The sequence below is a fragment of the Mauremys mutica genome, chromosome 11 (genome assembly GCF_020497125.1).
Source record: "Mauremys mutica isolate MM-2020 ecotype Southern chromosome 11, ASM2049712v1, whole genome shotgun sequence".
Taxonomy (NCBI): Eukaryota; Metazoa; Chordata; order Testudines; family Geoemydidae; genus Mauremys; species Mauremys mutica.
The window spans coordinates 50,108,731-50,134,382 of NC_059082.1; the positions used below are offsets into that span (position 1 = coordinate 50,108,731).

General features: G+C 47.3%; 1 protein-coding gene across 9 annotated transcripts in view; it reads right to left on the bottom strand.

The window, feature by feature from the left end:
* The window catches only part of LOC123344354 (ankyrin repeat and fibronectin type-III domain-containing protein 1-like), a 596,720-nt gene that overhangs the window by 483,329 nt on the left and 87,739 nt on the right, over nt 1–25,652 (bottom strand). For 7 of the 9 annotated variants that reach the window (XM_044980488.1, XM_044980475.1, XM_044980476.1 and 4 more), the window contains exon 3: nt 3,927–4,060. The exons of the other annotated variants lie outside the window; for them this stretch is intronic. In XM_044980488.1, the coding sequence (XP_044836423.1) occupies nt 3,927–4,018 (92 nt within the window). In that variant the 5' untranslated portion in view covers nt 4,019–4,060. The remainder of the gene's footprint in view (nt 1–3,926; nt 4,061–25,652) is intronic. 9 annotated transcript variants of the gene reach the window in all.

The window sequence follows — 25,652 nt, forward strand, 5'->3', positions numbered from 1 at the left end:
GCTGATCTGCATGAACAAGAATTCAAGCACAACAAGACAGGAATTGAAGCACAACAAGACAGGAATTGAAGCACAACAATCCATCTATTGAAAGGCTCCCCACCCCAGCCCATCTGCAGCTCTCCTGATGACCAGGGAAGACACAAAGGCAATATTAGCACATCTCAGCTTTGCCAACACAGACAAACCAGTTTTATATATTTAAAAGGAAAATTAGATCATTCGAGGGGCTGGAATTTGTACTCTGAGGCTCCCCTACTCACCTTCACTATGAGGTCACATGACCAGACATAGCCCAGAACAATGGGGAGCAACATTCATATTTGGATTGTAACCCAAAAATGGACTGCTATCGCCTCTCCCTTTGGGCGCGCTAATCTTAGACCTCATCAGACTTAATCACTAACCATCATGAGCATGTGACATGATTACAAAAGCCTGTATGTTTTTTAAAAGCATGTGTATTTTTAATTACATACAGCTGCTTTATGTGTACATATGTACAAGCTTATTACACAAATGAAGCCAGATATGTGGAGGTGACATCTATATGATAAAAGAACTTATATGTGCCTATGACTGCCTCAGCTGGTTTCTACACCAGTCCATTGCTCCAGAGACATATTCTAGCATTCCAGGATGGGCAAGATTCAGTCATAAGCTACTGACAGCTTTTGTTGACAGGAAAGGACATACTTTAAATTCAATATTTCATGTTTCCACAGAGCTAGCAAAAGGAGTTTTGTACAATTAGAGAGGGGAGTTTCCCAGGATTCCCAGTTCCCCCCAGAACCCTGCACTTGCTTCCAGCCCTGGAGAAGCCTGAAATAACAGACTTTAAAGTTGTGACAGTGAGGGAGCAGGAAACCAAGGGCTCGAAGTGGGGGCCCATGAACCTTGACAGCACAAGATTCAGGTCCCAAGGGGGAACCAAGTGCTGGACAGGCAGGTAATAGCACTCCAGAACTTTCAGGAACCGTGCAATCAACAGATGGGCAAAGACCGATCTGCCTTGGAACAGTGGGTAGAATGCCAAAATGGCCGCCAGGTGTACCTTGACCAAAGATTGCGAGAGACCTTGGAGCTTAAGATGCAGCAAATTGTCCAGTTGCCTTGCGGTGGAGCCTCGTCTGCATGAATGTGATGATCCAAGGCCCAACACATGAACCACTTCCACTTCGCCACGTAAGTGGCCTTGGTGGAGGGTTTCCTGCTACCCAGCAGAACCTGTTGGACACCTGTGGAACACCGCCATTCGTCCCCACTAAGCCACGCAGTAGCCAGGCTGTCAAATGCATCTGAACTTGGTGGCGCTGCAGCAGATTGCCGTGGATCTGGGACAGCACATCCAGTTAAAGAGGCAGCTGCAGCGGGGTGGCTGCCGAAAGACTCAGCGGCATGTTGAACCATTGTTGACGAAGCCATGCTGGGGCTATGAGGATGATTGTTGCTTTGTCTTGCTTTACCTTGAGCAGGATCCTGTGGATTAACGGCATCAGCGAGAAGGCATTCATCAGTGCTCCCAACGATGAAATCAGGGAGGTATCCGACAGGGAGCACTTGTCCCTGCCCTGTGAGAACACAAACGTGTGGCACTTTCTGTTTTGCTGGGATGCAAGCAGGTCCACCTGGGGAGTTTTCCACCTGCGGAAGATTAGGCTGACCAGCTCCGGATGGAGCGACCATTCGTGGCGAGACGAGAAGGTCCTGCTGATGCGATCTGCCAGAATGTTCTTGGTTCTGGGCAGGTGGGTGGCTACCAGATGAACGGCATGCCGCACACAAAAGTCCCAGAGGCCAAGGACTTCCTGACAAAGGACTGAAGACCTGGTACTGCCCTGCCTGTTGATGTAATACATCGCAGTGGAATAGTCTGTGAGGACTTGCACTACCTTATGTTTCAGGTGGGGCAAAAAGACCTGACAGGCCAGGTGAACCGCTTTGAGCTCACTGATGTTGATATGAAGGATGAGATTGTCGCGGAGCCAGCAGCTCTGGGTGTTGAGCTCACCCAAATGGGCTCCCCAGCCCAGATCCGACACATCTGCGATGGAGATGGGATCGCAAAGGGGACTCCCTGCAGCACCGACCTGGGATCCTGCCACCAATCCAGAGTCAGAAGAATGTGGTTCTGTACAGTGACCACTCAGTCCAGGGGTGCCTGCTGGGGGTGTAGACCAAGGCTAGCCATGCTTGCAGAGGCTGCAGATGAAGATGGGCACAGTTGAAGTATGTGCAAGCAGCCATGTGGCCCAGCAGTAGGAGGCACATGTGGACCGTGGTGAGTGGGTGGCTCTTTGTGGGTGAGATTAAGCTCGACATGGCCTTAAAACGCGCTTCCGCAAGGAAGGTCCTGGCCCGCGTGGAGTCGTGGACCACTCCGATGAACCCTATGCATTGGACTGGCATTAATGTGGACTTTTCTTTGTTTATTAACAGGCCCAGGTCGCTGCAGGTGGACCACACCAGATCGAGGCTCCTGTGCACCTGCCCCAGAGACCTGCCCTTGATAAGCCAGTCATTGAGATTCGGGAAGATCTGGACTCCTTGACGTCTCACATAAGCCGCTACCAGCACCAAGCATTTGTGAAAACCCTCGGGGCTGAAGACTCATAGCGGCGAGCCAAAGACCTGGGCCAATGCAGAGACTAAGAACGTGGTGGCCCCAAGCTCTGTCTTGGCTCTGGAGACCAGTGGCGCTCACTTGTCTTGTGCGAGGCCTTGCCAACGGGCTTGCCCTCTTGGGGAGCCATAGCAGGATCCACAGCCCTGTATGGTGCCATCTGCAGAGGGGGCGCTCTCCGCTCTCCCGGTGCCAGGAGCTGGCAGAGTGTCGACTGTGCTGTCGAATTTGGCCCTTTACTGCTCCCCAGAGTCTCTGATGGGTCCTTTCAGGGGGAGGAAGTCTCCGGGGCCAAGCCCTTCTGAAGGTCCAGAGGGGGCATAAGGCCCGAACAGGGTCCTTTGCCTGGAGCCCCCTGGTTGGGCTTGCTCGGTGCCATCTTCTTAGGTTTCTTCTTCGGCACCAGCAACAGGAGTCAGTGCCGGGAGGAACCTGGTGCCGGAGGTGTGCTCCACACCGAAGTAGAAGCAGTAGGTGCCACATCGGACCACTCCGGTTCCAAAGCTTGGTGCAGGGCAGTCTGCATCAGGAGGGCCCTGAGACATATGTCACGCTCTCTCTGAGTCCATCTGGGGCAACGGCCGCTGGGACACTATCTAACAAACACTTAACAGTTACTTAACAACTCACAAACAAGGGTTAAACTATTTACAGCTAGAAGCACAAGGCTGAGGTAGAAGAAAAACCACTGGCCACTTGCAAAACAAGGGACAAAGGTGCTCTGACCGACCGCCATGGGCGGTAAGAAGGAACTGCGAGGGCATAGGGCTGGCAGCACTTGATATACTGCAATATGAACGCAGCACCCCAGAAAGCGCCACAGCCCGCCCTACAGATACCGCTAAGGCAAAAGCCTCTGACATATGCGCACATGGGTGCGCACACACCTAGAATGGAATCAACGTGAGAAAGCAATCAAAGAACAACAACTTTATCTGCAAACAGCTAGTTCCACCTGTCAGAGTCTAATGTATGTACCTGGAAACTCACTCACCACAACTATTGTATCTTCCAACAGAAAGCAGAATCTACGTTCAGAAATTTACTCCCAAGAACACACAGAGATCCAATACTCCCACGTGTTCTCATTTGGCATGAAGCACTAGGACAAGCCTCTGTAGGATAAAGCCCTGATTCTGTTATCTCCCCCTATAACACTCACCTGAAAGGAACGAACTGGTTTATACCACGTCAGAGGGAAGCTGCATAACAACTTGCTATTGCTCTCAGCAATCCGACTGAGAGCTCCCCATGTGTCAGCAGGGGAAGAGAGAATATTGAAGGAATGAAGGCCCTAACTCACCCTTCCACAAGGTCTGTACTTCCCCTCTCCTCAGGGTCTGGATTCACAGAAACTGGAACCAGGTTCTTGAGGACAGAAATATCACGGGCCATGACGCAGATCCAAGCTTCACCATAGCTAGACACACTTCATCACTGCAAAGGAAAGAGAAGGAAACCACCCCCATTAGCAAAAAAAAGTCAGCATATGCTGGTCTTCAGCATGTGGCCAAGATACTAGCAGCATCAAGAACTTCCAATTGATACACCTTTACATGTCTCTTCTTAAAATGCCAATGTAGCACTCAGGCCTTGCCTACTAGGGACCTGAATGGGCAGAACCCATGCAACAAAACAGGAAGAAACAGGACCAAGAATATTGGGAATATTTATCCAAACTACCACCCCACAATAAATGCTCCCTTCTCTATCGCCACATAAAGCAAGAAGCAGCCCATGCTCTGATGCTTAGCAGCTTCAAGTTTACATACATGGGTACGCAACTGTAAAGATATATACCAGGGGCCGGCAACCAATGGCACGCGTGCCAGCCAAACATGGCATGCGAGCCAATTTTTAATGGCACGCAGGGCGGGCTGAGCTGCTCAGCCCGCCGCCGCTCTGGCGCTTTCTGCCGCCGGCTCCTGCCAGCCAGGGACCCTCTGCCAGTCCCACTCAGCACCCACTGCCGGCCTGGGGGAAGGAACTCCAGGATGGCAGGGGGCTGAGACCCCAGCTGGCAGAAGCCCACGGCTGAAACCCCAGAGCCGCGGCAGGCTGAGCCGCTCAGCCTGCAGTGCTCTGGAATTCTCGCTGCTGGCCCCTTGCCAGCCGGGGACCCCCTGCCGCAGCCCCACTCAGCACCCACTGCCAGCCTGGGGGAAGGAACCTTAGGCTGGCAGGGGGCTGAGACCCCAGCTGGCAGGAGCCTGCGACTGAAACCCCAGAGCGGCGGCTGGCTGATCCACTCAGCCTGCAGCCGCTCTGGGATTCCCGCTGCTGGCCCCTTGCCAGCCAGGGTCCCCCCTGCGGCAGCCCCACTTACCTTGTGCAGGCGCCCTTCCAGACAGGGTCCAGGCCTGCGGCCCTGCTCAGCCCTACCGGGGCAGCTCACTCACCTCAGCTGCCAATCTGGGGTTCCAGTTGCTGACCTCCTGCCAGCCCGGTCTAGATCTCCAGCCCTGCTCAGCCTGCTTTCTGGCCTGGAGTCCCTGCAGGCCACCCTGGGCTCTTCTCCTGGCCTTGGATCACTGCTCTGCAGCCTCCCCGCTGTGGCCCACTGTCCCCAGCCTGGGACAGTGAGGGTTGCAAACAAGGCAAGACGGGGTGCAGCTCAGCACCCCCATCTTAAAATTGCTTATCTCAGACCACACTGCGTTTGACCTTGTGCCTGCCTTCTATCGCCATTTTTTTCCCCATTGAGAGTTGAAGGGAACATTTGACAAAATGGCAGCTCCTAAGAAAGTGAAGCTAGATGTCCGATCATTTCGGCCTCCTTGGACAGACACATTTGGGTTTATTGAAAAGAAGGACTGTGCTATTTGTGCTTTCTGTTATGAAAGTGTTGTCTGTCGCACCTCAAGTGTTCGACGACATTTTGAAACGAAGCATGAGAAAACATTTCTTGATGAAGCAGACAAGACTGAATCAATCAAAAAGGCAGTAGCAGCCTATGAGAAGCAAAGTAGTGTTTTTAAAAGCTTAAGTGCAAGTAAAAATCAAGCTACAGAAGGAAGTTACAAGATTGCACAGTGCATTGCAAAAAACAGAAAGCCGTTTACAGATAGGGAATATATAAAAGAAGTTTTTCTCAGCAGTTCGGAGATTTTGTTCAATTATTTGCCAAATAAAGATACAATCATATCTAGAATAAAAATTGCCCATCTCTGACAGAACAGTTGAGAGACGCATAAGTGAAATGGCAGAAAACATTAAGGAAAAGCAGACGACTGCACTGAAAGACACAGCAGTGTTTAGTGTTGCAGCTGATGAGAGTGTGGATATAAACAACGTTCCACATTTGGCAGTTGTTGCAAGATACTGTGCTTGTGATGAAATCCAAGAGGAACTTTGTTGCCTAAAACCCCTGCATAGCACAACAAAGGGGGAAGATACACTGGAAAGTTTTGTAAACCATTTTGAAGAATGAGGAGTTGATATCAGAAAAATATTTTGTGTGACAACAGATGGTGCTCCTGCCATGGTCGGAAAACAGAAGGGATTTGTAAAGTTGCTTGAAGATCAAATTGGCCATCCGACAGTCAAATTTCACTGTATCATCCATCAATAAAACCTGGGTGCTAAAATTTCTAATTCAGAGCTTAATAATGTGATGAATACAGTGGTGCGAATTGTGAATTTCCTTGTTGCTCGATCTGCTTTGACTCACAGACAATTTCAAGCAGTGCTAGAAGAGATGGACAGTGCTTACAACGACATCCCACTTCACAGCAACATTCGGTGGCTAAGTCGTGGCAAGGTTTTGGTGTGCTTTGTAAACTGTTTTGATGCAATCAAGGCCTTTTTGTCGGAAAAAGAACAAACCTACCCCGAACTGGATGATGACAAATGGCTGTGTAAGCTCATGTTTCTAACTGATATCACCGCTCACCTAAACGAACTCAACCTCTGTCTCCAGGGTGCAGGGCAAACAGTTCTAGATCTTTATGAAGCCTGGAAAGCATTTGTTGTGAAACTAGCAGTTTTTTCCAGGGATATTCAAACTTCTACTTTTCGCTATTTCCAACTTATAAAAGAGCTATCGACACGTTGCACTGTCAATGTCTATGAGATTGGAAAGTACATGCAAGAACTGGAATCAGAATTTTCTGACAGATTTCAAGATTTCCAGCAATTTGGCCCAATGCTTTCTTTTCTAATTAAACCTGAAAAGTTCAATGAAAGCGACTTGGATTTGTCTGTATTTCAGTGAATGGGTGTTGAAGATTTCGAAATGCAACTCATTCAGTTAAAAAGCTCAGAATTTTGGACATCAAAGTTTATGGATCTGTGGAGCACACTTGAAGCCACGAGAGAGATCATGGGGCCTCTATTCTGACCTGCTGGACATCCCTGCCAGTGAAATTTAACTGTTTGAAGAAAATTGCGTTTGCAATGCTTTCAGCATTTGGATCCACATACCTGTGTGAACAGGTATTTTCACACATGAAATCTATCCTCTGTCCCTCTCGGAGCTGGTTAACAAGTGATCACTCAGAAGCCTGTGTGCAGCTTAAAGTATCCAAATACGTGCCAGACATTGGAAAACTCAGCAAGGAAAAGCAAGGGCAAGGATCACACTAAACTAATAAGATCTGCATTTTAATTTAATTTTAAATAAAGTTTCTGAAACATTTTGAAAGCCTTGTTTACTTTACATATAACAGTATTTTGGTAATATATTATAGACTTAGGGAGACCTTCTAAAAAACGTTAAAATGTATTACTGGCACGTGAAGCCTTAAATTAGAGTGTATAAATGAAGACTCGGCACACCACTGCTGAAAGGTTGCCGACCCCTGTTCTACCCAGTATCCAAAGAAGACTTATGAACTGCCTCTAACCCACACAGAGAAAGACAATCCATTAAGAGTGAATTGATAAATTGGTTACCCTATTGGGAAAAGAAATGAACAGAATAGAAATCTCTCTCACAGCTATATCTGCCAATCTGTCACTAATGGAAAGCAATCAGGTCTGAACTGTGAGAAATAGTAATAAAGACTGTAAGACCACCACAAGGGAGTCAGGAGAGCATGAAGTCAGGAGAGAAATGTGACCTATGCCTCCAGCAGAAGTACCTGCTTCTCAAAGGGTATATCTACACTACGGGATTATTCAGAAATCAATTTTTGGAAAAAGATTGTATAAAGTCGAGTGCATGTGGCCACACTAAGCACATTAATTCGGTGGTGTGCGTCCATGTACTGAGGCTAGCATCAACTTCCGGAGTGTTGGACTCTGGGTAGCTATCCCATAGTTCCCACAGTCTCTCCTGCCCATTGGAATTCTGGGTTGAGATCCCAATGACTGATGGGGCCAATAATTTGTCGCGGGTGGTTATGGGTAAATGTCGTCAGCAACCAAGGAGTCCATTCAGCCTTTTTTCACTGTCACCGTATGTCTACTGGATGCTGCTGATAGACGCGGTACTGCAGCGCTACACCGCAGCATCCCCTTGCCTTTTGCAAGTTCGCAAAGATAGTTACCAGCCCTACTGTACCGTCTGCTGCTTTGCAAGTTGGCAATGACAGTTGCCAGTCATACTGTACCATCTGCTTCTGTCATGGGTGCTCCTGGCCGGCCTCGGTGAGGTCGGTCGGGGCGCATGGACAAAAATGGGAATGACTCCCCAGGTCATTCTCTTCTTTAAGTTTTGTCTAATGGAGAGTCAGTGCTGCCTAGAATATCAGGCAAGCCTACTAAAGAACCAGAGAGGCAAACGGAAGCTCTGGGTCAGAGCCCCAGACATCCTGCAGAAATGATGAGCTGCATGCCATTCTAGGGGGTGCCCCTGCAACAACCCCACCCGTTGCTTCCCTCCTCCCCCACTCCTCCTGGGCTACCATGGCAGTTATCCCCCAATTTGTGTGATGAAGTAATAAAGAATGCATGAATAAGAAACAACACTGACTTTATTGCCTCTGCAAGCAGAGATCAAAGGGGGGAGGGAGGGGAGGGCGGTTGGCTTACAGTGAAGTAGAGTGAATCACCATTCTGCACTTGCTCAGCCTATAGCTGAAAATGGAAATCTGTGACAAGCACTATGATAGCAGCACAGGCAGGACTGAATCTCCATTTCTGTGTGGGCCTTTGGTTGACACTGGTAAAATACAAAATGTACCAGGATATGTATGTTGGGGGACAATTCTAAACGGCAGCTTAATTTTTTTATTTGCAGCAAAATGTAGAGGTCTAAGTATCTGATTGTGAGCCCTGGTAGCAAGGAGTAGGCTGGGGTAGGTGCGACCACGCAGTGCTGCTGACTGGGAGAGCAGCCTCCAGCTGCCATGATATTCCAGGCAGGAGTGAATCTCCATTAGACAAAACTTAAAGAAGAGAATGACCTGGAATCATTCCCATTTTTGCTCAGGCGCCCCCAGCCGACCTCACCGAGGCCAGCCAGGAGCACTCACGAGACGATGATGACAGATATCAGTCCTACTGTACCGTCTGCCGTTCGCAAGGCAAGAGGATGCTGCTGTGTAGTGTTGCAGCACCGCGTCTACCAGCAGCATGCAGTAGACATACAGCGACATTGGAAAAAGGGCGAGAAACGATTTTTTTCCCTTTGCTTTCAGGGGGGGTGGGGGGGAGAAGGGGGCTGACAACATATACCCTGAACCACCCGCGACAATGTTTTTGACCCTTCAGGCATTGGGAGCTCAGCCAAGAATGCAAATGCTTTTCGGAGAGTGCGGGAACTGTGGGATAGCTACAGTCGTCAGTCGCCCCTCCCTCCCTGAGCGTCCATTTGATTCTTTGGCTTTCTGGTACGCTTGTCTCAGCTCCTTAAGTTTCACGCAGCACTGCGTTGAGCCCCTGTTGTGGCCTCTGTCCATCATGCCCTTGGAGATTTTTTCAAATGTTTTGGCATTTCGTCTTTTGGAACGGAGTTCTGATAGAACAGATTAATCTCCCCATACAGAGATCAGATTCAGTATCTCCCGTACGGTCCATGCTGGTGCTCTTTTTTGATTCTGGGACTGCATGGTCACCTGTGCTGATCAGCGCTCCATGCTGGGCAAACAGGAAATGAAATTCAAAAGCTCACGGGGCTTTTCCTGTCTACCTGGCCAGTGCATCCGAGTTCAGATTGCTGTCCAGAGCGGTCACAATGGTGCACTGTGGGATAGCTCCCGGAGGCCAATACCGTCGAATTGCAGCCACACTAACCCTAATTCGAAATGGCAATACCGATTTCAGCGCTACTCCTCTCGTCGGGGAGGTTTACAGATATCGATATTAAGAGCCCTTTATATCAAAGTAAAAGGCTTCGTTGTGTGGACAAGTGCAGGGTTAATTCGGTTTAACGCTGCTAAATTCGAGATAAACTCATAGTGTAGACCAGGCCAAAGAAACAAGGAACAAGTTCTTCAAAGAATGTAACCAGGCAGTACCATGACAGGCCCTCAGTTTGGTATGCCCTACTGCTGAAAGATGCTGAATCTGGAAAGACTACGTACTTCACACATGCACTGAAGATCTTGCAAATCCCCTCCATCTAAATTGATTTCTTTTTTTGTCTATTATGCTCTGCCTCACTTTATGAGGCATGTGCATCAAGTGCTGCTTTGCCTGTAAAGGAATATCCTTCCCTGATAGCTCAGGGATTTCTATCCTTTGGAAAGGACAAGGGGGATTGTACACTGGCTCCAAAGAACTGGAAGTATCTGCAGTATTACACTGGGAGGAGAATTTCCACTCTACAAGGCCAAATGGAAGGTAGGAATCTCTGAGGCTTCTACACCAAACATTTCAAGATTTCCCACCAGCAGTTGCAACAGTGAGAGCGCTACACAAAGCACAAGTGTTTAGCCATTGTGTCATCTAACCCTGCACACTGTGCACGTTAGGTGATATGTTGGTTAAAAATTCCAGTGGCTATCATTTCTACACTACTGCTCCAACCAGTGCTATCCCTCCTGGAGTCACACCAGTGGTGAATCAGGGAGTTCTGGGACAAAAAGGCTAGCATAGACAAAGCCTTTGCTCCATATGAGATAATAGCTGTAACTACAGGCAACCATCATTACCACAAGATCAAGGCAGTATTTCATGGAATTGCTTTTTCTGCCATATCATAATACTGTTCTCTTTATCTTCACAGCTTTCTTCTCCAAGTGCTTCACCTTCAGCCATCTGCTTCCACATCAAAGCATGCACAATGTCATTCCACTGCCCTGTTTCTGTTGTCTCTTACCAAACTGTAGCTCTCTAAGAGAAGGTTGCATGTCTTTTAGCATCACTGGAATATAGACTATTGAAGGATGGCTGGGAAGGAACTCTCTAATTCCAGTCTGACTGTTCTGTAAACTTAGGGTGACCAGATGTCCTGATTTTATAGGGACAGTCCTAATTTTGGGGTCTTTTTCTTATATAGGCTCCTATTACCCCCCACCTCCGTCCCGATTTTTCACACTTGCTGTCTGGACACTCTATGTAAACTCCAGCATCTGACCAAGGCCAATATGTACATTCCCTGAAGAACCACAACAGGAGTCGGTGACCTACAATACAAATGACACATTTGCCCCATTAGGGCTCGGCACAAGTGCCACCAAAGGTTGTCTGGCCATGCTTTCTATGCCAGAATCTATTCTTATTTTATTTTAGCCAGAACTCCTCTATAGCATTTCTGTGAATTCACAGGATGAAACGGAAATACGTTTCTTGCAAACACTCCATTATCTTCTTTCCCACTCTGACTATGGGTTTGGGTTAGAGAACCTTTTCTGCTGCTTGAAATACATTCTTCACAAAGGTTCAGCCAAATAGTTTCCACTGGAAAACTGCAGAAGACAGAACTGTCTTTAGGTCTCCACCTGCTAACTACAGTAACAGCCACACCTTTCTTTTTGCTAGTGATTTAGAGGTCACCGACCTGGCCAAATATTTCAGAATCAGGTCAATATATCTGACAGGGAGAAAGATGCCAGGGAAATAATATTCATCATACAGCTAACAGAACCATCCTTAAGCACTCGACAAATATTTCAGATCACTACCCAGGCAATAACTGCTTGGACAAATCAAGTGGAGGACACTGAAGTGTGCAGAGTAGCTGTTTATGCTTTATAATTTACCATAAAAGTGACCTGCAAAGGAAGAAAAATTGGATGTGTGCCCATTTGGGGCTTTTTCAACTATATACTATTAATACCCAGAAGGCTGGAAAGAGTTTGTTTCATCATCAAAACATTTCCCCCGCTCTTTTAGTTTTTAGACTTTAATATGTCAGGAATAACAAGCTCTATCTTGTCTAGTTTTGCTGGAGGTCTAGAAAAGTGAAGTGGGAGTATTCTGAGCCTGCACATAAAGGAACAGAGCTGGTGGATCTTTCACAAAGAAAGGTTTTCTCCCACCTGTTTCTCCAGGATTAGAGTTAAAGAGTTTATAAAGAAAAGAGACCAAGAAAAGAACAGATAGATTGAGATAACTTCACACACTCTGAGGGTATGTCTACACTATGGGAATATTTTGATTTTACATAAACCGGTTTTTTAAAACAGATTGTATAAAGTCGAGTGCACATGGCCACACTAAGCACATTAATTTGGCGGTGTGCGTCCATGTACTGAGGCTAGCGTCGATTTCCAGAGCATTGCATTGTGAGTAGCTATCCCATAGTTCCCGCAGTCTCCCCCGCCCATTGGAATTCTGGGTTGAGATCACAATGCATGATCTCAACCCAGAGGAAAAACAGTGTCGCGGGTGATTCTGGGTAAATGTCGTCACTCAATCCTTCCTCCATGAAAGCAATGGCAGACAATCATTTCACACCCTTTTTCTCTGGATTGCCCTGGCAGATGCCATAGCATGGTAACCATGGAGCCCGTTTAGCCTTTTTTCACTGTCACCGTATGTGTACTGGATGCTGCTGACAGACGCGGTACTGCAGTGCTACACAGCAGCATTCATTTGCCTTTGCAAGGTAGCAGAGACAGTTACCAGCCCTTTTGCACTGTCTGCTGCTTTGGAAATTGGCAATGGCGGTTACCAGTCATATTGTACCATCTGCTGCTGTCATGGGTGCTCCTGGCTGGCCTCGCTGAGGTCGGCCGGGGGCGCATGGACAAAAATGGGAATGACTTCCCAGGTCATTCCCTTCTTTATGTTTTGTCTAAAAATAGAGTCAGTCCTGCCTAGAATATGGGGCAAGTCTACTAGAGAACCAGAGAGCACAGCCGCTCCGGGTCAGAGCCCCAGAGATCCCGCAGAAATGACAGCTGCATGCCATTCTACAGGGTGCCCCTGCAACAACCCCACCCTTTGCTTCCCTCCTCCCACACCCCTCCTGGGCTACCGTGGCAGTTATCCCCCTATTTGTGTGATGAAATAATAAAGAATGCAGGATTAAGAAAAACTGACTTTTTAGTGAGATAAAATGAGGGGGAGGCAGCCTCCAGCTGCTATGATAGTCAAGGCAGGACATCTCCATTACTCATTAAAGGGTGGAGGGGGAGAGGAGCACAGCCTCCCGCTGCTATGATGAGGACGGTTACCAGCCCTATTGCACCATCTGACAGGACTGAATCTCCAGGACACAAAGCTTAAAGAAGGGAATGACCAGGAGTCATTCCCATTTTTGCCCAGGCGCCCCCGGCCGACCTCACCGAGGCCAGCCAGGAGCACTCACAGGATGACGACGAGGACGGCTATCAGTCATTTTGTACCGTACCGTCTGCCACCGGGGAGGGGAGGAGAGAGGATGCTGCTGTTTAGCGCTGCAGCACCCCATCTACCAGCAGCATCCAGTAGACGTACGGTGACATTGAAAAGAGGCGAGGAACGATTTTTTTCCCTTTTCTTTGAGGGGGGAGGAGGGGTAAATTGACAACATATTCCCTGAACCACTGGCAACAATGTTTTTGACCCTTCAGGCATTGGGAGCCCAGCCAAGAATGCAAATGTTTTTCGGAGACTGCAGGGACTGTGGGATAGCTGGAGTCCTCAGTACCCCCTCCCTCCCCCCATGGGCGTCCATTTGATTCTTTGGCTTTCCGTTACGGTTGTCACACAGCACTGTGTTGAGTCCCTGCTGTGGCCTCTGTCTATCATAGCCTGGAGACTTTTTCAAATGCTTTGGCATTTCGTCTTCTGGAACGGAGCTCTGATAGAACAGATTTGCCTCCCCATATAGCGATCAGATCCAGTATCTCCCGTACGGTCCATGCTGGAGCTCTTTTTGTATTTGGGACTGCATGGCCACCTGTGCTGATCAGCGCTCCACGCTAGGCAAGCAGGAAATGAAATTCAAAAGTTCACGGGGCTTTTCCTGTCTACCTGGCCAGTGCATCCGAGTTCAGATTGCTTTCCAGAGCGGTCACAATGGTGCACTGTGGGATACCGCCCGGAGGCCAATACCGTCGAATTGCGGCCACACTAACCCTAATCTGACATGGCAATACCGATTTCAGCGCTACTCCCCTCGTCAGGGAGGATTACAGAAATCGGTTTTTAGAGCCTTTATATCGATATAAAGGGCTTCGTTGTGTGGACGGGTGCAGGGTTAAATCGGTTTAACGCTGCTAAATTCGGTATAAACGCGTAGCGTAGACCAGGCCTCAGAAACGGGTCCCCACACAAGCAGTCCCATTGAAGTCAATGGACTAGTTAGGTGAATAACTGCTCATCAATGTGATCCAAAGAGTTTCAGCTGGTCTTATTAAAAATCCCTTCCTCTCAATAGCTCTGGTTTTAGTCTGTTCTGAGGTCACGAGGTCACAATCTCACTAGTCCTCCAGCAAAAAAACCCAGAAAAATCAGACCTGATGTGTCCAGGGTAGAAGACAAGTTTATTTTTAAACGGGTTTTTCTTCCCCCAATATTATAAAGAAACAAACTATTCCCAAACTTCCCCTGCCCTTCACCAGGTCACCTGTAAGCAACATATTCACCCTCCTGTCAGCTTGTTCTAAAGGGGAAAAGTCCCCTCCTCCACAATTGTTTAAGTGTTCTACAGATTGCCCACTACAGGTGTCTTAGGAGGCAATGTATCAGCCCGGGGCCGCTTACCAACATTAACAGCTTGTCTAAGCATCTCCACTTTGTGATGACACTCGAGGCTACTTCTCCCAACTCCTTGATCAGGAGTATGTAGCTGACAAGCTTTGAGGAGCTCCTCAAGTGATATTTGTCAAAGGAGCAAGTTTCAGATAAGGTGCTGGGGTTGAGGAATGCCTCTCTGGGGCAAAATTGTACTCCCCTCCTATTGTCCCCAAATCCCCCCTCCCTAATCTAAACTCTCAGTCTCACTCCCACAACCCCGCTCCCATAACCTGCCCATAGTGACGTACATCACAGCAGTGTTCACTCTCCTTCCCCTGAAGCATCAGGGATGGCCACATCTGCAGATGCGGCATTACATGGGGTGGGCAGGCTCTGAGGGGGCACTGAGTGTTCTCTCTCTCAGGTGCTTGGCTGACTGGTTCTTGCTCACATGCTCAGGATTAGCAGTGACCTTTGAGGGTTTTCGCCTTCCTCTTCACCATGTGGGTGCAGGTCACTTGCCAGGATTAACTGGGTTTATCTGGCTTAATAATTTTGCTGTGAGTGCGGGGGCCTCGAGTACTGGTGCACGTCGGTCCCTCCTATTCTCTGCCTGTGATCCATAACAGTCTAGTCTCCTGTGGACTGTGGAGATCTGGCCTAATTCTGGTTGTTGAGTTCAGTGTGTGGGTGCTGCATGATCCTGGTGGCCTATGATATGCAGATGGTCAGACTGGAGGACCTTCAACTCTGTGATTCTGTGTGTGGCAGCTACCACCTCCTCCCTCAGCCTCCCCTCTAGCTTTTAAATCCTGCCAGTCACCCACCCATCTGACCAGCCAGATGAGCACAGTGCCAGGGAACTGGCCTGGCTGCCAATCCTGATTGGAAGGCACAGAATCATAGAATATCAGGGTTGGAAGGGACCTCAGGAGGTCATCTAGTCCAACCCCCTGCTCAAAGCAGGACCAATTCCCAACTAAATCATCCCAGCCAGGGCTTTGTCTAGCCTGACCTTAAAAACCTCTAAGGAAGGGGATTCCACCACCTCCCTAGGTAACCCATTCCAGTACTTCACCACTCTCTGAGTGAAAAAGTTTTTCCTAATATCCAACCTAAACCTCCCCCACTGCAACTTGAGACCATTACTCCTTGTTCTGTCATCAGATAGAGGTTATACAGAGATACAGATTTAGGTATAAACAAACCGAAAGTATTGCTTTGAACTTTTCTAGCACCCGCCTCCATCAGAGGGACTCAAATCACTTTATAAACATTGAGTTCAACCTCATGATACTAATCATCACCACCCAAAAGCAACACATATTTCACTCTGTAAGCCTTCCTCAATCACTGGGGCAACCAAACTGACTTCTTGCTCAGAGGAAGAGAAGAAGCTACCCCTTCCTTTCTACACACAGCATTTAAGGGATAAACTGGGCAGACGCTTCTTCCCCACTAATATCAGTAAAGCATTTCAGCACCTCCAGAGACACACCAGATGTAGGTCTGTTGTGAAATATTCCAGACGCAGCACTCAGAGCGATCACTTCTATTGGTGCTGGAGTCAAGACAGATAGAACAATTTTGTTCCACTCACCTCCCCTACCTCATATCTCAGACACATGGCCGCTGCTGTAGCTTTGAGGATTCACCTTGTGAATCAGAAATCCCATGTTATCTGCTGCTCCATGAACAGAAAGCAAGAGGGACATTTCCCTCAATGAACCTTGAGATGCAACATGTCATTAGTGTACCATTAGTGTATCGGAAGGCGATAATTTTACAGTATCTGCCTTTATAGACTGTCACTTCACAAAGTGGTTCAACAGGACAATAAACCCTGGTGGGACAAGAGACAGAATTCAAATTCATCCTAACCTCTTCCCCAAAAATGACAACAAATGTCACAATAATTCAGTCTAAAACAACAATCTGCGTTGAAGTGCTCATACAATCCCATACTAAAGAGACACTCCTGTCTGATTCTGTGCATGGTTTCCTGCTCAGCTCCTTGGCAGAACGCCCATAGACCTGAGTCAGCACTACAAGTCAGCGGCTTTTTTTTATAAATTCAGAAGTCCATAAACTCATGAAAACGTGTGCACCAGGATAACGCATACTTGAAGAAATGCAATTGTAATGGGGAGTCTGTCTTCGTGTCCTAGTGGCTGCTTCACGTGAGGAGGTTAGAGTCAAGTACAGTTGTGAGCTAACTCAAACTGTCAAAGCTGATACTTTTAGAACTAATGGCCAGAAGTTCAAACCCCACCGATAGCCCAATCGGGGTCAGTTATATAAATTCTCAAGTAAGGGAATATTTTCTACTGGATATGGCCTGGTCACTGCTTTGAATCGCTCATAACCTTGTTCATTTTTAACCAATTTCTTTTAAATTTGGTCAATAAAAATTATGTGCGTGCAAGAGTCAAGCTTAAACAAGCCATTTTGAGTTCTCTGTCTGAAAACATATGGCCTTTTAAAAATAAAAGTAGGGAAAGTGTGTATCAGGACAAACAGCTCATAAATGACTGCAGGAATTGACTTCAAAGAAAAAACATTCTCCTTTGGCCAGAGACCAAACATGGATAATCTGAGTCCCAGATGAGAATTTTTTGTATGTAGTTTTGAATTAATCCCCAAAAGCATTTTATAGACTTATCTACAGTGTTTGCCATGCAATCAACACTATCACCAGGAGAAGGTGATGAAAGATATTCATTCGCTGCTACAGCGTTCAGCTGCAAACTTACAAATAAGGAAACATAACAGGAGTAGCACCAACTATTGCAGTGGTCCTGTCTCAGAACATCTGGCAGAAATTGGCAAGGGGCAGAATTTTCCATCTCACGATTTGCGACAGATAAATCTGCACTGCCATCTATGGTTATCTGTGTAGAGCAGAGGGTCACATGTGGTCCATAGAGAGTTGGCTTACTACATGGTGCTGATTCTCCTCCACAGCTAGACATTGAAATTTTCCCTACTATCATTTATCCATGTAAGCCACAGATGTAGTTGCCACAGGGATGCTATACAGTTGCATATAGGAGGGACAATGATAAAAGGCAGAGCAAGTGGAGTCAGGCAATGATGAATGGGAGAGGAGGTGGGGCCATGTGCTCACAGTAGAGAAGAAGGTGATGCTAGACAACGGGGAATGGATGGGGAGACATCCATGAGAATGTATTTCAAGATGATGTGATCCACACTGCAAAGAACATGGAGCTACTCTGTTACAGTTTGTGAACATTGTATGTGACCTCTTAATTAGGATGCTTACTACATACACACACTAGTTTAGTTTAATAGCAGGCTATTAAAAAAACAAGGAAGAAGAAAAGACAATGGGTCCAGACAAGGTACCTCAGGAGGGATTGAGACACAATGCCTGAGCTATTAACTGGGAAGATCCTACCTCCTTGACTCAAGCCAAGTTACACAGCTTGTTTGGTTTGTGCTGGGAACCAACAGATCAAAAGTACAATGAACAGTTTAAAGTCTCCTCTGTCTAGAGAGGAGGTAGTTGTTTGGGAGCTGTTGGCAGGGAACAGACTGACACACACTCAGAAAGAGACACCTGCTTGAGGTCTTAAGAAGCCAGACTTTCCTAGGCTTCCTATACAAGGTGGGGAGAGGTGGGCTTAGGTAAAAAAGAGACATAGAACTTTTGTTTTGAAAACCCATTTTGCTTACATTGTCCTTTGTTCCTACCATTAAGGTTGCACACCTCATTGGTTTGAGAAGCTTGCTTTGAATCACTGTATTTACCGCTGGTCACAAGCTGCCAAAGGGAAGAAACCACAGGTACCCGAGCCATGTTGGACACATAGGGGTAATAAACAGGGCAATTCACAGAGGGCTGTAACCCAGGGCCCTGTCCATGAGTGGGAGAATTACAGGTACCTGCCCCAGGCGAAAGGCCTGAGACCTGAGGAGGTGCACTCAGAGGTCAGAGAGGGGCAGCTAGCTCTGTAACTGCGACATACACTATAAAGTTGGAGAACTGCTGGTTTGCAGAGGATGCATCCTGTTAGAGGTGAACTGGTGGTTAATGGCTGGGAGAGAGAATCTCTATTAGCTATCAGTAGTGGCAGCACCAATATCCTTGGCCAGATCGTGGTCTACTAGAGACTGACATCACACAATCCATGCAAAATATTTTATTAAGATTGACAGAACTCAGTAAATGTCCCTTCCCTCCCCATCAATCCCTGTCATGACACTAAAAAGCAAGATGTCCTAATTTCACTCCCAGAGAAAAGGAAAGAGGAACGCTGAGATGGAGAACACACTTTGCATTCCCACCAGGCTGCCAGTGCATATGCATACCTCGGCAGGAGCTATTCATGATCCACTCACCTGCAGGCCTGCCTACACAGCAGCTGTAGCAATGTCCTCTAAAGAACAGCACAAGCCCCAGCTCACCCTGCCTGGAATGAGCCGTGGAAGAGAAGAAAGAGACACAGCAAGGTGGGTAGTGGTATGGGGAGAAGAGTTAGGAGTAAGCATAGTTAGCCTAGAACAGGGGTAGGCAACCTATGGCACGCGTGCCGAAGGTGGCACACGAACTGATTTTCAGTGGCACTCACACTGCCTGGGTCCTGGCCACCGGTCCAGGGGGCTCTGCATTTTAATTTAATTTTAAATGAAGGTTCTTAGATATTTTTAAGACCTTATTTACTTTACATACAACAATAGTTTAGTTATATATTATAGACTTAAAGAAAGAGACCTTCTAAAAATGTTAAAATGTATTACTGGCCTGCGAAACCTTAAATTAGAGTGAATAAATGAAGACTCAGCACACCACTTCTGACAGGTTGCTGACCCCTGGCCTAGAATATAGAGACAGGAGGAAACCCAGAGCCAGGGATACATCTGGAATGGACTTCAGGTCAGGGCCCAGCCTTATATGTTGAAATGCAAAGAGAAGTGAGGGAATTCTGGTCACACCAGAGGAGTCATTCAGGGCCTCAATGTGAAGTTCAGGAATAAATGAAGCAAAAGCTCTCCAAACTCCCAAGTCACCAGCATCTCTGCAGGACTAAGAGAAGCAGAGCAGGGAGGAATTAAATTAACAGCTCATGGGAAGGGGTTTTCCCTCCTCCTACAGAGGGATCAGTTCAGTTCATGCCACTTCTAGTTGTCAGCCATGGTGATGTGCCCTCCGGGTCTACAAGAGAGGGTTTACAGCTTATCCTGACTCCTTGGCACATGGACCACAAAGCTGGGCAATGGTAACATGGGATGAACATCAACATCAGCAAGTACAAGGAAAACATCACCGACAATGCCTATTTAAACAAGCTGAAAATCATCCGTTTTCAGCTGCTCCCTCTATATGTAATGCATCCCAACAGGAACACACATGTACTTCAGAGTTCATTCAAACTTCAGTGTGTGCTCCATTCTCAGCAGAGCTTGCTGGAACAAGGAAAGAGATGGAAGGAAAGCTGAATAGACATGGAAGCTTCCTCCTGGAAAACACAGGATGAAACCATAAGAGGTCAGCTCCCCATTTGGTTATAAGTTCAAAATAAAATAGTTAGTCTTTCAGTATGGGACAATTTTTATTTTTAATTATTTTCCTGGACCCTCTGTGGCTGGTGATGGAGAAGAATAAAAAAAAAACAGTTTTTCTTTTATGGTGATTATTAATAATGGCTGCAATGGAGCCTACAGGCCATAATTGAGATCCGGGACCCATGTGCTAAGCATTAGACATGCACATCAGAAGACTCTTCCCTGAAAAGCTATCCTCTAAATGGATGAACAAACGGCGGGAGACAAACTATCATCATACCCATTTTACACATAGGGAACCCATGTCCCCCAGTCTTATTCTACTGCCTTAACCAAAAGACCATTTGTCTCCAATGAATCATAGAAGATAAGGACTGGAAGGGACCTCAGGCAGTCATGTAGTCCAACCACTTTCTCAAAGCAGAACCAACACCAAATAAATCATCCAAGCCAAGGCTTTGTCAAGCCGGGCCTTAAAAACCTCTAGGGATGGAGATTCCACCACCTCCCTAGGTAACCCATTCCAGTGCTTCACCACCCTCCTAGTGAAATAGTGTTTCCTAATATCCAACCTAGACCGCCCTCACTGCAATTTGAGACCATTTCTTCTTGTTCTGTCATCTGCCACCACTGAGAACAGCCTAGCTCCATCCTCTTTGGAACCCCCCTTCTGGTAGCTGAAAGCTGCTATCAAATCTGCCCCCCACACACACACACACACTTCTCTTCTGCAGATTAAATAACTCCAGTTCCCTCAGCCTCTCCTCGTAAGCCATGTGCCCCAGCCCCCTAATCACTTTCATTGCCCTCCGCTGGACTCTCTCCACTTTGTCCACATCCCTTCTGTAGTGGGGGGACCAAAACTGGATGCAATACTCCAAGTGTGGTCTCACCAGTGCCAAATAGAGGGGAATAATCACTTCCCTCGATCTGCTGGCAATGCTCCTACTAATACAGCCCAATATGCCGTTGGCCTTGTTGGCAACAAAGGCACACTGCTTACTTATATCCAGCTTGTCGTCCACTGAAATCCCCAGGTCCTTTTCTGCAGAACTGCTGCTTAGCCAGAGGTCCCCAGTCTGTAGTAGTGCATGGGATTCTTTCTTCCTAAGTGCAGGATTCTGCACTTGTCCTTGCTGAACCTCATCAGATTTCTTTTGGCCCAATCCTCCAATTTGTCTAGGTCACTCTTGACCCTATCCCTACCCTCTAGCGTATCTACCTCTCCCCTCAGCTTAGTGTCATCTGCAAACTTGCTGAGAGCGCAATTCAGCCCATCATCCAGATCATTAATAAAGACGTTGAACAAAACTGGCCCCAGGACCGACCCCTGTGGTACTCCGCTTGATACTGGCTGCCAACGAGACATCGAGCTGTTGATCACTACCTGCTGAGCCTGACAATCTTTCTATCCACCTTACAGTCCATTCATCCAATCCATACTTTTTTAACTTGCTGGCAAGAATACTGTGGGAGACCGATCAAAAGCTTTGCTAAAGTCAAGATATATCACATCCACCACTTTCCCCATATCCACAGAGACAGTTATCTCATCATAGAAGGCAATCAGGTTGGTCAGGCATGACTTGTCCTTGGTGAATCCATGTTGACTGTTCCTGATCACCTTCCTCTCCTCCAAGTGTTTCAAAATGGATTCCTTGAGGACCTGCTCCATGATTTTGCCGGGGACTGAAGTGAGGCTGACCGGTCTGTAGTTCCCCAGGTTCTCTTTCTTCCCTGTTTTAAATATGGGCACTATATTTGCCTTTTTCCAATCATCTGGGACCTCCCCTGATCACCACGAATTTTCAAAGATAATGGCCAATGGCTCTGCAATCATATCAGCCAACTCTCTCAGCACTCTTGGATGCATTAGATCTGGACCCATGAACTTATGCACATCCAGCTTTTCTAAATAGTCCTTAACCAGTTCTTTCACTACTGAGGGCTGCTCATCTCCTCTCCATAAAGTGTTGCCCAGTGCAGCAGTCTGGGAGCTGACCTTATCTGTGAAGACCGAGGCAAAAAAAGCATTGAGTACTTCAGCTTTTTCCACATCATCTGTCACTAGGTTGCCTTCCTCATTAAGGGTCCCATACTTTCCCTGACCTTCTTCTTGTTGCTAACATATGTGTAGAAACCCTTCTTGTTACCCTTTACATCCCTTTGCTAGCTGCAACTCCAATAGTGCTTTGGCCTTCCTGATTACACCCCTGCATACTCGAGCAATATTTTTATACTCCTCCCTAGTCATCTGTCCAAATTTCCACTTCTTGTAAGCTTCCTTTCTGAGTTTAAGCTCACCGAAGATTTCACTGTTAAGCCAAGCTGGTCGCCTCCCATATTTGCTATTCTTTCTGCACTTCAGGATGGTTTGTTCCTGTGCCCTCAATAAGGCTTCTTTAAAATACAGCCAGCTCTCCTGGATTCCTTGCCCCCTCATATTAGCTTCCCAGGGGATCCTGCCCATCAGTTCCCTGAGGGAGTCTAAGTCTGCTTTTCTGAAGTCCAGGTTCCATATTTTGCTACTCTCCTTTCTTCCTTTTGTCAGGATCCTGAACTCAACCATCTCTGCTGCCTAGATTGCCACCCACTTCTAGTTCCCCTACCAATTCTTCCCTGTTTGTAAGCAGGAGGTCAAGAGGAGCACGGCCCCTAGTTGGTTTCTACAGCACTTGTACCAGGAAGTTGTCCCCAACACACTCCAAAAACTTCCTGGATTGTCTGTGAATTGCTGTATTGCTCTCCCAGCAGATGTCAGGGTAATTGAAGTCCCCCATTAGAACCAGGGCCTGTGATCTCGAAACTTCAGTTAGTTGTCCAAAGAAAGCCTGGTTTACCTCATCCTTCTGATCCGGTGGTCTATAGCACACACCCACCATGACATCACCCTTGTTGCTCTCGGTTCTAAACTTAACCCAAAGACTCTCAACAGGCTTTTCTCCAGTTTCAAACTGGAGCTCTGAGCAATCATACCGCTCTCTTACATACAGTGCAACTCCTCCACCTTTCCTCCCGTACCTATTCTTCCTGGACAGTTTACACCTATCCATGACCTGTTCCAGTGATGTGAACTGCCCCACCAAGTTTCTGTTATTCCAATTACGTCATAGTTCCTTGATTGTGCCAGGACTTCCAGTTCTTCCTGCTTGTTTCCCAGGCTTCTTGCGTTCGTGTACAGGCACCTAAGATAACTGGCCTATTGCCCTACTTTCTCAGTATGAATCAGGAGGCTTCCTGTCTTGTACCCTCCTCCTTGTGTTTCCTCCCAGTATCCCACTCCCCCACTTACCTCTAGGCTTAGGTCACCATCTCCCAGTGAACCTAGTTTAAAGTCCTCCTCACTAGGTTAGCAAGCCTGCCTGTGAAGATGCTCTTCCCTCTCTTCATTTGGTGGATCCCATCTCTTCCCAGCAATCCTTTTTCCCAGAACAGCATCCTATGATCGAAGAATCCAATGCCCTCTCTCCGACACCACCTGCATAACCATGCATTCACCTCCACAATTCGATGGTCCCTATCTGGGCCTTTTCCTTCAACAGAGAGGATGGATGAGAACATGACTTGTGCCTCAAACTCCTTTATCCTTCTTCTCAGAGCCATGTAATCTGCAGTGATCTGCTCAAGGTCATTCTTGGCAGTATCATTGGTACCCACGTGGAGAAGTAGGAAGGGGTAGTGGTCCCAGGTCTTGATCAGTCTCGGCAAACACTCCGCCACATCCTGGATTCTAGCTCCAGGCAAGCAGCACACTTCTCGAGTCGTCTGGTCTGCATATGGATGACTCCATCCCCCTTAGGAGGGACTCCCTGACCACCACCACCACCCGTCTCTTCCTCTTGGGAGTGGTGGTCATGGAACCCACATCCCTAGGACAATGCATCCCATGCCTTCCGGCCGATGGGGTCTCTTTCTGATACCTTCCCTCAGAGGGCTCTTCCAAATCCTTCTGCACAGTAGTACCTGTGCAGAGAGCCTGAAAATGGTTTCACACCTCCATCTGCATTGGGGTTACATAGGTTCTCCTCTTTCTTCCTCTGGAGGTCACATGCTGCCAATATTGTTCCCCGCTCTGCACTGCACTCTCTGAATCTTCAGCACATTTTGCTTCCAGAACCAACCCCTGACTTCTATCCAGAAAATCTTCATTTTCTCTGATGCAATGTAGGGTTGATACTTGGTTCTCTAGTCCTCTAACCTTCTCTTCCAATATGCAGACCAGCTAGCACTTCATACAGATGAAGTCGCTTCTGTCCTCTGGGAGAAAGACAAACATGGCACATTCTGAGCAGGTCACAACAACTGATCGCTCACTATCCATGTCTTCCTTCTAAGAAGCTCTTCAGATGTTGTATGTACTGCTCACAGGAGCCTCAAAGGCAAAAACACTCTGTGCGAACTCCCAGGCAAACTTCCTCTGTTAATGATAAGCACTCATCCAGACCTCTGAATGTTTCTATTACAACTTACAGTCACAATTATTAATACTCAGCTAAGGACAACAATTAGTTCCCTAACTCAAGAATCTAAGGAGAAAAATAAAAGACAGCAAACATTTGGGTAACAAAAGCAATTAGCGACAGCTGTGCTCTGGTCTACACACAAAACTCCAGTATGTCAGCAAGTAGTTCTCTTGCCCACAGGCAAACAGGATAAAAAAAAGCATCAAGAAATTCTTTATCCACAAGCACCATTGGAGTGTACATGAAGCAAGCGTTTGCTGATTGGTGCGGCGGGTAGGGTTCTGAACTTCAAAGATACAATTTCTGCTTACAGCCTGACATGCTCTGTTATTGTGTTCTAAAAATAAGTAAATAAAGGCAAAAAAGAAGAGTTCTTTTTTATTTCTGCTGCACCTGAGAGATTTTGTGGTAGGAACCAATCAAGATGTCCTGCCTGACTCCCTGAGAGCATTGCAAAGCAGTAATCGGCTTCCATCTAAGTGAGAGAGCCTGGATCGAATAGATGTTCTCCTAGGGAATCACAGCTAGAACTGCATTCTCTCTTTCCTTTGTTGTTGCTGCTATTGGTGCCAGTGTCAAGATCTACATTCCATTCTGCCCACCTATATGTCAGACTGGCGCTCTCCCCCGTTCTCTGCAGACCGTCTCTGAGCTATACTGACAGCACAAGGGAGCTGCAACAGGACAGGGAGGAGACGGAGGCCCTACATGCAGAGGGAATAAGCTCTCACTCCTTCCCGTTCTCTGGTTGAAGCTTCAGTCCCCCATCCCAGTAGGGGCAATCTATTTTCTAGTGTCCTTGCCACCCACAGGCATAACAATCAGTCAGCCCAGCCACTGGCCTCTTGCCCCTGGTGCCTGGCTTCTCCTCACGCTCTCTGTGGCTTCTATTAAATTCTTTCTGCAGGAGCATTACCAGGGTCTGCTGTTGCTTAATCAGCTGCCCCTAATATGTCTGGAGGTACCTCCCATTGCTTGTTGGTTCTCCAGGATTTCCTGCAGCAGGGCCTCGAGCCTTCCCTACTATCTGTCAGTCCCTTTCTGCTGGG